Source organism: Bubalus kerabau, chromosome 15 (assembly GCF_029407905.1).
Source record: "Bubalus kerabau isolate K-KA32 ecotype Philippines breed swamp buffalo chromosome 15, PCC_UOA_SB_1v2, whole genome shotgun sequence".
Taxonomy (NCBI): Eukaryota; Metazoa; Chordata; class Mammalia; order Artiodactyla; family Bovidae; genus Bubalus; species Bubalus kerabau.
This window is the reverse complement of record NC_073638.1, coordinates 48090173-48102133: the sequence shown is the minus strand read 5'-3', so window position 1 is coordinate 48102133 and position 11961 is coordinate 48090173. Positions and strand designations below refer to the sequence as shown.

The 11961-nt window shown below is 39.2% G+C and overlaps 1 protein-coding gene across 1 annotated transcript; it reads right to left on the bottom strand.

Annotated features, from left to right (window-relative positions):
* Positions 1-10758: 10758 nt before the first annotated feature.
* Positions 10759-11718, bottom strand: LOC129628177 (olfactory receptor 52H1-like). Its single transcript, XM_055547607.1, has one exon. The coding sequence runs from the start codon at positions 11704-11706 to the stop codon at positions 10759-10761; it is 948 nt and encodes a 315-aa protein (XP_055403582.1). The 5' UTR covers positions 11707-11718.
* Positions 11719-11961: the final 243 nt, after the last annotated feature.

Sequence of the window (11961 nt, the reverse complement as noted above, 5' to 3'; positions counted from 1 at the left end):
AACCCTTCACCAATACAATTTCTAATCAATCTTTTAACTACTCAAAGGAATTTGTGTTTAGACAGTTTAGAACATCTCCTGCCTCTCACAGTTGGGAGGCTCTGAACAATCACATGTGGAAAAACCTATTCAGGCAGGCTAGAGGACTTCCAAAGCAGTTTGTAGGTTGAAACACTGTCACACCCAGGAATTGTTAACTGGAGCTGTAAGCTAACTCTTTTTTCAGAGAGAGGTAGTAGGGGACGGCCCCCAGCAAAGTCAAAGGTGTAGATGAAAGCACAAAGCAGAAAGTAGGCAGACTCTGGTTTTGGGGGTAGATGCTCGAGAATTTCCAGGGGGACTCCTGAGGCTCGATCCCACCTTTGCGTATGCCGAGCCTCCTTCCTCATGACCTTTGTCATGGGCGGAGTTCCTCACGCTGGGTCCCGGCAGTGATAGAATTCCAGTTGAGCTATTCCAGATCCTGAAAGATGATGCTGTGGAAAGTGCTGCACTCAATATGCAATATGCACTCAGTATGCAATATGCCAGCTCCCAGCACCTATGGTCAGCCTGGGAGGGAACAGGAACAGGTGGGGATAAGAAGGATTTATGAATTTCTTCTCTGTGCCCCTCAGAAGGCCATGGACCCTGAGCCCCTACAGGGATTGAGAACCTGCTAGTCACAGCTGTGAGGTGTTAATGAGGAATTAGCAGAGATTTGTAATCATCTCCGCTGACTTTCCTGGTCCCCAGGTTTATATGCCCCACACATTCAGAACCTGGGCAAAGGTAGAGACTGAGCAGAGAGGTCTCTGAAAACCCATTGGACGGGCAGCAGCAAACTCAGATGGAGATGAGCTATGCTCTACAAAAAAGACAAGCCTAGTTGTCATCTAGAAATGGACAAGGACAGTCATTTTGATTTAGCATTGTTTCTGCCTTACCCCTAAAAAGAGACATACCAGCTGAGTGGAAAGAGGCTGGGCTTTTGAATCAGGCAGACCTGGCTTGAATAAAATTCCACTGTTAAGTAGCCTTGAAGAAGTTTCTTAGATCTTCTGATCTTGATTTTTTTCCTTTGTGCTGTGGTGGTTGGTGTATCTTCCCAAAGAAGTGGTGGTGAAGATAACAGTAACAGGAGTAAATCACCCAGTAGGGTGATTTAATTAAGGAGAAATGGCAACGCATTCCAGTACCTTTGCCCGGAAAATCCCACGGATGGAGGAGCCCGGTAGGCTACAGTCCATGGGGTTGCAAAGAGTCAGACATGACTGAGCGACTTCACTTTCCCTTTCCCTTTCCCTTTTCACTAATATAGTGTTACTCAAGGCTGTGCGGCTTAGAGTCATCCTGAGGAAAAACTCTGTTGGATCCACATCACTTTTGGACTCTAATAATAAACATTATTAGTTTCATAATGTTTCCTCTCCTCAAAAAAATACCTTCCATTCAGAGGTACATAACGGTAGTACTTGCTAAGTTGCTTCAGTTGTTTCCAACTCTTTGTGACCCTATGAATTGTAGCCTGCCAGGATCCTCTGTCCATGGAATTTTCCAGGCAAGAATACTTGAGTAGGTTGTCATGTCCTCCTCCAGGGGATCTTCCCAACCCAGAGATGGAACCAGTGTTTCTTATGTCTCCTGCGTGGGCAGGAGGGTTCTTTACCACTAACTCCACCTAGGTAACCCTAATAGAATGAAGTAGTAAAAGGTATTTCACAATATCTCATATAAAGTTTATATTTGCTTTTAGTTTGCCTAAAATTATTTTGTGTTTATACCATCATAGAAAAAATTCATAGTTTATCAAAAATAAAAAATATTATATACTACTGTAGTTGTGTTTTTTGTTATTCCAGAAGAGTTATTTCATGTTAGGTCTTTTCCCTGTGGAACATGTTCATACACATTCTAACCTAGAGTGTCTGAAAGCAGTTACTAAGTTATGGCCCAGAAACTGTAAATAACAAGCCCACTGTGCAAAGGAGACAGGACTTCTGAATGAGGAATCCAAACTTCACTACTTCTTGTGAGAGCACCTGCTCTAAGCAGGTTCCCCTTTTGTCAATACAACATAATCTCATATATTTAAGAGTTAAATGATATGGAAGTCCAAATCACAGGACAAATAAAGCCAGCAAATTTTTCTTTTATAATTGCAACTTGAATATACAGGTATTACCAGCATGATAATTATTTTATGTGTGATTTAAATATGAAAGTGATGTGAAGAAAAGTTATGACCAACCTAGACAGCATATTAAAAAGCAGAAACATTTCTTTACCAACAAAGGTCCGTCTAGTCAAGGCTATGGCTTTTCCAGTGGTCATGTATGGATGTGAGAGTTCGAATATAAAGAAAGTTGAGAAGAATTGATGCTTTTGAACTGTGGTATTGGAGAAGACTCTTGAGAGTCCCTTGGATTGCAAGGAGATCCAACCAGTCCATCCTAAAGGAGATCAGTCCTGGGTGTTCATTGGAAGGACTGATGTTGAAGCTGAAACTCCAATACTTTGGCCACCTGATGCAAAGTTGGCCACATCAATTGGCCACCTCAATTCCACCTCATTGGAATTGAGGGCAGGAGGAGAAGGGGACGACAGAGGATGAGATGGTTGGATGGCATCATTGACTCGATGGACATGGGTTTGGATGGACTCCAGGAGTTGGTGATGGTCAGGGAGGCCTGGCATGCTGTGGTTCATGGGGTTGCGAAGAGTCAGACATGACTGAGTGACTGAACTGAACTGAACTGATGGGAAGGAATAATTATTTTTTTAGCATTCTTGCTGACAAATACAACCAACTTAGACCTGTATGTAAAGCTATGAGTGAAGGATACAGTATGTAGTTTAGGGTTTAAGCTTGATGTAAAAATACATCCTGATAGAAACCTGCCTTCTGAGAAATCTGTATGCAGGTCAAGAAGCAACAGTTAGAACTGGACATGGAACAACAGACTGGTTCCAAATGGGGAAAGGAATATGTCAAGGCTGTACATTGTCATCCTGCTTATTTAACTTATGTGCAGGGTACATCATGCGAAATGCCAGGCTGGATAAAGTACAAGCTGGAATCAAGATTGCTGGGAGAAACATCAATAACGTCAGATATGCAGATGACACCACCCTTATGGCAGAAAGCAAAGAACTAAAGAGCCTCTTGATGAAAGTGAAAGATGAGAGTAAAAAACTTGGCTTAAAAAAATACTCAACATTCAGAAAACTAAGATCATGGCATCTGGCCCCATCACTTCAAGGCAAATAGATGGGGAAAGAGTGGAAACAGTGAGAGACTTTATTTTTGGGGGCTCCAAAATCACTGCAGATGGTGATTGCAGCAATGAAATTAGAAGACACTTGCTTCTTGGAAGAAAACCTATGACCAACCTAGACAGCCAGCATATTAAAAAGAAGAGACATTACTTTGCCAACAAAGGTCTGTCTATGTTTTCCCAGTAGTCATATACAGATGTGAGAGTTGGACTATAAAGAAAGCTGAGCACCAAAGAATTGATGCTTTTTTTTTTTTCTGGTGGGACAGGTCTTTATTTTTATTATTTGTTTTAATTTTATTTTCAAACTTTACAATATTGTATTAGTTTTGCCAAATATCGAAATGAATCCGCCACAGGTATACATGTGTTCCCCATCCTGAACCCTCCTCCCTCCTCCCTCCCCATACAATCCCTCTGGGTCGTCCCAGTGCACCAGCCCCAAGCATCCAGTATCGTGCATGGAACCTGGACTGGCAACTCGTTTCATACATGATATTATACATGTTTCAATGCCATTCTCCCAAATCTTCCCACCCTCTCCCTCTCCAACAGAGTCCATAAGACTGTTCTATACATCAGTGTCTCTTTTGCTGTCTTGTACACAGGGTTATTGTTACCATCTTTCTAAATTCCATATATATGCATTAGTATACTGTATTGGTGTTTTTCTTTCTGGCTTACTTCACTCTGTATAATAGGCTCCAGTTTTATCCACCTCATTAGAACTGATTCAAATGTATTCTTTTTAATGGCTGAGTAATACTCCATTGTGTATATGTACCACAGCTTTCTTATCCATTCATCTGCTGATGGACATCTAGGTTGCTTCCATGTCCTGGCTATTATAAACAGTGCTGCGATGAACATTGGGGTACACATGTCTCTTTCCCTTCTGGTTTCCTCAGTGTGTATGCCCAGCAGTGGGATTGCTGGGAATTGATGCTTTTGAACTGTGGTGTTGGAGAAGACTCTTGAGAGGCCATTGGATTGCAAGGAGATCCAACCAGTCAATCCTAAAGGAAATCAGTCCTGAATATTCATTAGAAGGACTGATGCTGAAGCTGAAACTCCAATTCTTTGCCCACCTGATGTGAAGAACCAACTCATTTGAAAAGACCCTGATGCTGGGAAAGATTGAAGGCTGGAGGAGAAGGGAACGACAGAGGATGAGATGGTTGGATGGCATCACCAACTTGGGTGGACATGAGTTTGGGCAAGCTCCAGGAGTTGGTGATGGACAGAGAAACCTGGCGTGCTGCAGTCCATGTGGCCACAAAGAGTTAGATACAACTGAGAGACCGAACTGACTGATAGAAACAGTGATAGTTATGGGTAAACATACTGGTGTAGCTAGGAAGATTAATGAGCTTAATTACACCAGAATGTAAACCTAAAGGCTTGCTAGGGAAAATAAAAGCTAAACTGAATGATGTGTTTAGATAATAAGAATAAGGAACTGTATAAAACTTACTGTGTTAAATTCAAGGTTATTCTCTTTATTGTGTGATAGATAGTATGGAAGCTGATCAAAAACAAGTTTCTGCCTATGAGGAATGATGGTTATTATAGTGAAAAGCTCTATTAAGATTTTTGAACTATGGAATGAACTTTCATTATTTCTGCAAAAGAAGATGATCTTTTTTAAAATATATATATATTTATTTATTTTAATTGGATGTTAATTACTTTACAATATTGTGGTAATTTTTGCCATACATTGACATGAATGAGCCATGGGTATACATGTGTCCCCATCCCAAACCCCCTTCCCACTCCACTCCCCATCCCATCCCTCTGGATTGTCCCAGTGCACCAGCTTTGAGTGCCCTGTTTCATGCATCAAACTTAGTCTGGTGATCTATTTCACATATGGTAATATACATGTTTCAACGCTATTTTTTCAAATCATTCTACCCTCGCCTTCTCCCACAGAGTTCAAAAGTCTGTTCTTTATATCTGTGCCTCTTTTGCTGTCTCGCATATAGGATCTTCATTACCATAAGATGACCTTTTGGTCCCATTTCTTAAGGAATTAAATTGGACAGACATATTTTTTTAACTTGACTCTCTATTGCAATATTAACATCCTAATACTTTTATGCAACATACTTTCTAATAGTAGGTAAGTTTTAGAGGCAAATATGGAAGTTAGAAATTTTGGAGGTCAAAGTGTCTCCAGAATGTTATGACATAATCCTTAAAGCAACAATAATTTTCAATAAGTTATGAGCTATATATTGCACATCTACAAAGACTGTCACTGAATACCTTACACATTTAATAGAATGTTTTGAATTTTTTTTTTTTATCAAAACAAAATCCAACATAAGAAACTCCAGGAACACAGGAAATTCCAGGATTCAGAAATTACTCTTTAAACTGAAAGATCATTTGAATTCAACTGTAAAGTATAGGATAAATTATTGAAACTGTCTACTAATAAAACTGAAGATAAAATAATGAAAGCATAGCTTTGCTGGAATAAATAAATGAAAGATAAGCAAATGTAATTATAGTGGTGTCATTGTTTTAAAATTATCTCTGCCATTTTACTTAATAAACCTTTGTCAGATAGGTTTTCTGACTATTCATATTAGCAAAAAAACTAATCAAACCAACACACAAAATATGATTTAAGCAGAAATTATTTCCTAGAAGTAGTATTGTCATCAATCAAACCTGTTAGATAAATTAGCAAAATCAATGTAAACTCATTTGATACATTAAAATTTTAAATATTGATATACATGGCATTCGGAGAAGGCAATGGCACCCCACTCCAGTACTCTTGCCTGGAAAATCCCATGGACAGCGGAGCCTGGTAGGCTGCAGTCCTTGGGGTCTCTAAGAGTCGGAGACGACTGAGCGACTTCACTTTCCGTTTTCACTTTCATGCATTGGAGAAGGAAATGGCAACCCACTCCAGTGTCCTTGCCTGGAGAATTCCAGGGATGGGGGAGCCCGGTGGCCTTCCGTCTATGGGGTCGCTCAGAGTCGGACACGACTGAAGCGACTTAGCAGCAGCAGCAGCATACATGGCATTGCTTCAAAAGGTATATATCGGCTTTTAATATAAGGCTTTCAGTTTTCACTTATAACTTTCATTTAACTAGAGTTGCAGAATGGCAAAATCTCATGAAATAATTTGTTATCTACATTAGTCACCTGTATGCATTCTTTCAAGAAACAGTGTGTACAATTTCTGTAAGTTCTTTATTTTTTTCCTCTGTCTATTCTGGTTTTATGCATTGTAATACATCTTATGCCTTTTGAATATAATAATAAAACAAGGCTTGTATATTCAACACATTTAAAAGTTTTCTACTAATTAATTTTATTGTATTTAACAAAAGTATTAATCTACAGTTTGGGGGCATTAAAAAAGTGGTGACTCCTCACTGACATTTTGAGAAGAACTGATCTAGAGGTCTTTCTCTACATGTGTCTTCATATATGTACATCCACATTTGCGATTCTGCAGCCAACTGAGCTAGAATTATTGTTCTGTGAATTCTGACTCATTCTTGGTGTGTCCTCCCAAGTTTAGACTTGGAGATAAAACAGTAAAAGCCAGTCTGAATATATAGTCACACCATATTCTTGAATCCAACACTACCAAAAATAAAGCTCACATTTCTATATCCATCTGAGTCCTATGCTTAACTCTCAACTAGGTTGCAAAAGGAAGTAGAAAATGTATGACTGATTTTTAATTTTCAAATACTGATTATAGCATCAAGCTACAGGACTATTCTTCATTTGCTGATACTCCAGTCAGTTCCCTACATCCACTGAAGACTAGTTTATAAGCTCCCATATTTCTCACTGCACAACCCCTACAGCCCCTGAGCAATGCATCACCACTAGGGATGATGCCTCCATCAATTTACCCTTGCAGATCTTTGGAACACATGGTTTCCCACACAGGCTTAGACCGTCCCTTCTGTCAGGGACATCCAATTCTCCTTATCCTTGAGGTTCACCTTCTTTGTGTTCTTTAAGGCAATCACAGAAATGAACTCTCCTTTAAGACAGTTACAGAAATCTTCCAGGAAGCTGTCTTTGACTCCAATTAACTGAGTTTGCTTCTTTATGCTTCCCTAGCACTTTAGCCTAATCATTGTGGTACCTTGTGATACATAAGATTATCTGAGTAAATTACCTATTTATGTGATTTACTCCTTTTACTAAATTATATGCCTCTTGATTTTAGCAGGTTGTGTACTTGCTCAGTGTCTCTACTCCCAGTTTATATGTATTTCCTTTCATATAACATGGACTTTGTGAATTCTATTGAAAATATGACATAAACCATTTGTAAATTTATTTAATAATCTAAGTTATTAAAGGTGTCAGGAACACATTTATCAATTCTTACTATTTGTGGAGTGGGCTTCCTTGGTAGCTCAGCTGTAAAGAATCTGCCTACCAATGCAGGAACTGTGGGTTTGATCCCTGGGTCAGGAAGATCCCCTGGAGGAGGGCATGGTAACTCACTCCAGTATTCTTGCCTGGAAAATCCCATGGACAAGGAGTTTTGGTGGGCTACAGTCTATAGGGTCGCAAAAGAGTCAAATACAGCCTAGCAACTAAACAATTTGTAGAGTCCAGTTCTAAATTCTGAGTGTAGAAAGATAAAATAACTAATGGCTCTATTGGTAATGTCATTTTAAAATATTTTTATTGGAGTATAGTTGCATTACAATGTTGTGCTAGTTTTAGATATCTTTAATATAAGAGATGGGAATTTGCAAAAAGGAATGGATACAGGACAAGGCAACTTATGTGTGAGACAGTCACCTGATGATTTTTGTATAATTATTCTTTTTTCATCCAAACCAGAGCATGTAATTTCATTCATGGTCTGACATGAAATAGAATATTTATAACCAACCTCATCAGAAAGAGACATTATCAGCTAGGACAGTAAATTTAAACTTAAAGGAAGAGCAAATCAGGGTTTAACCAGTTTTCTCCTCTTATAAACAGTAAAGGGGAGGATTTTAAATTACACTGATGAGTTTGGGTTTGAATAGGATGAGTCTGACATGAGAATGTTAGTGGTAATTAGTGGAAATATTAGCATAACAGCTAACATTAGAATGATGGTTTACAATCTGCAAAGCACACTCACTTACATTTTGCTTATTGGTACTGACCCTATGAGGTAAGAAAGCACTGAAATTTATCAGAAAGATTACATATGAAAACTAAGATACAGAGTTATCAGCAAAAAGGCCATAAAGTCACAGAAATAAAGAAACTCTCCTGAGAAGGCTAGAAAAGTTATAATAGATAACTAGCCCAAAGATAGAGGCCTGGAGAAGGAAAGGGAAACAGTCACTTCCTTTGTTGTTTTTTCTAGGTCATTAAGCTTCCAAGGGAGCCATTCGTGCATGTCAGTGAATAACCACAGATTCCAGTTCCTACCAGGATGAAAGAAGTATGTATTTTTAAATGATCCCAGCTCAGTCTCTATTTATTTACTTTTCCATCAGTAAATTTTTAAAAATATCATCTCTTGGAAAAATCCATGTTCTCAGTGAGATGTAAATAACCAGAAGAATAAGAGATCATCTCTTTTGATATCCAACAGCATTTTTAGCAAGCTGGCACAAAAATACAGAATACTCACTTAGTCAACTGTGGCTTAATTGAAGATAAATACAGTTCACAAAAACAATAATGGGCTTTCTAGGCGGCTCAGTGGTAAAGAATCTGCCTGATAATGCAGGAGACCAGGGCTCAATCCCTGAGAGAAGGCAATGGCAACCCACTCCAGTATTCTTGCCTGGGAAGTCATGATCAAAAGAACCTGGCAGGGCTGCAGTCCACGGGGTCTCAAAAAGTTGAACACAGCTTAGCATACAAAAACAATAAAAACTGCCTCTGATTCTCATAGATAATTTTTTTTTAACCTTCCTCTGGAGTCTGTTTTCACATGAGTAAGGTATGTTATGTTCAGTGTGAATATCAATAGGACTTAGCAGATTTTTTTCTAGCTCCACATTTATGACTCCCTTGCCATGTGCCTTGGAAAAGTCATTTCACTCCAAGAGTTTCAGTTTCCTCTTCTAAAAATGACGTCTGGATGATTCCAGTCCCCCAGGATCTGGTCCTGCCCCTAATCCCTCACCTCTTATCCCACCTCACTCTGTTGTGACCACACAGACCTTGTTTTTGGCCTCAGCTCATGTCAAACTGTTTTCAGCCCCAGGGCCTTTGCATGTACTGCTGTTCTCTCTGCCATTGTCTTTCTCATCAAGTTTTAGTCCATCATTATATTTGGTTTTGTTTTTCTATTGATTATATTACTATTTGAAGGTAACACATTTATTTTCTTGCTCCTTATTTGTTACTCTCCCTGGAAAATAAGCTCCAGAGAAGCAAAGCAGAGCCTCTTCCATATTATTAATCCTGAATGCTTAGGACAAAACTTAAAATATATTCGGTACTAAGTAAGCCATTCCCGGTTGAATAGACAATTTTAAAAAACACATATTGAAAGAACTCCACATCTTTCTTTGATTATAACATGTATCTTCTTGATTCTAATGCTTATGACATTTGGGTGCATCTTACCTTGAATGTATTACTTTACTGTAGTTTTCCTATTTTCATCCCCAAACCTCACCGAAGAAATGTATTTTGCAATTGAGTCTTTTAATCAAGGAAATAGACTCTGTAGATAAGAACTCCACAAGTCTTCCAGCCAATGTTGTTGTTTTTTTGTTTTGTTTTACTTTCATATTGGCTTGAGTTCTCACCTATGTATTGTAGGAAGGTTGTAGGAAGTCCAGCCCTCTTCTCAGATCTCCAGCTATTTTAGGGGGTCATTTTTCCTGAGCACTATCTCTGAAGTTCACTTTATCAGTATGTCTTGGAGCCTAAAAGCTACTCTCCCGTCCCCAAAACCATGGCATTGATAAGTACAGTCTCTTATTCCTATTATAGCAATGCTGATAGAACTCATTATTTATAACAGACTTGTACTGGAAGGTCTTTGGTGTCTAAGGATCGGACATTTAAAGTGAAATACATAAGCATAACATAGACAATAATTAGAATATATATTATTTTAAATGTCCTAAATCCATCTAATAATCTAATCTAACATTTTCAGTTTTAATCTCTTTTCTTCCAAGTCTTTGTCCGATTTCACATATTTTTCTCTCTCCATAACTGCAAATTTCAATTTCTAAATTGCTATTGCTATTTTCTATTTAGACTAACTCAGCACTCTGTTTTCCCCTCCTTCTTCCAGATTGTATCCTGTGCAGTATCATATTCCAAAAACAATCAGGTCATCAAGGAGTATTTTAATATATAAAAATCTTTCTTAATGTCTTTCTTATGTCATAAATCATGACATAATCATAAAACACAAAATCACTTGTAGACTGTTCCTACTTTAAATAACATTTGCCTTTTAAAAAAATTCTTGCACATTAATATATGCTAAAAACTTCTCCTAACTTTTCCATTGCACAGTGGAACATTATAATGTACCCTTGATGGAAAAGAAAATGATGACCTTCTCTCTGATCTGCTTGGTCTTCACTCCATAAACAATGGGGTTGAGTGCAGGTGGGATAACAATGTAGAGGTTGGCAAACATGATGTGGAAAGTGCGGGAGACATTGTGTCCAAAGCGGTGGGCAAGGATGGAGAAAAAGGCAGGTATATAAAACATGAGGATGACACAGACATGGGAACCACAGGTACCCAGGGCCTTCTGGCGGGCTTCTTGGGAGGGGAGGCGGAAGACAGCACAGAGGATGAGGGTGTAAGAAACGGCAATGAGGATCACATCTGAGATGACTGTCATGATGGGAACACAAAAGCCATACCAGATGTTGATGGAGATGTCGGCACAGGCGAGCCGGGCAACACCTATGTGCTCACAGTATGTGTGCGGTATGATGTGTGTCCTACAGAAAGGCAGTCGTATGAGCAAGAATACAACTGGGAGGATGATGCAGAAACTACGAAAAGAGATTCCCACCACAATCTTGATGATGGTCTTGGGGTTCAAGATAGCGTTGTATCTCAAGGGAGAACAGATGGCCACATAGCGGTCAAACGCCATGGCCATCAGGATGGCTGAATCCAGGACAAAGCTGTAGTGGAGGAAGAACATTTGTGTGAGGCACCCTGGGAATGTGATCTCTTGAGCCCCAAGCCAAAAGATACTCAGTGTTTTAGGAATACCAGCTGTGGACAAGGTGAGGTCAGTCATGGACAGCATGGAGATAAAGAAGAACATGGGTTCGTGAAGGCTACGCTCCACTAAGATTAGGTAGAGAAGGATGCAGTTTCCCACAATGGCTACAATATAGATGATACAGAAGGGAATTCCAATCCACACATGGGCTTGCTCCAGGCCTGGGATCCCCACCAGAATGAAGGGTCCTGGGTTGTCACTGCTCAGGTTGAAAAGGATCATGGCAGACCAGGATGGCACAAGTCCCAGTTCCTGAGGACAGAGGGTGGTAAATGTTAGGCTCACTTGAGTCACTCTCACTTCCAACAGCTTATTATATAGCCCCAAAAATAAAGTGGCTGTCTAATTATAATTCAAAGTGACACACTTTTGTAACGAAGAAAGATTGTTATGAAGAGAGCAGGTAGCAGCAGGAGCCAGGTTGTCTCATATATGTTGGAAAATACAGTCATTCCCTTAAAGAGTTTATCTTATTCA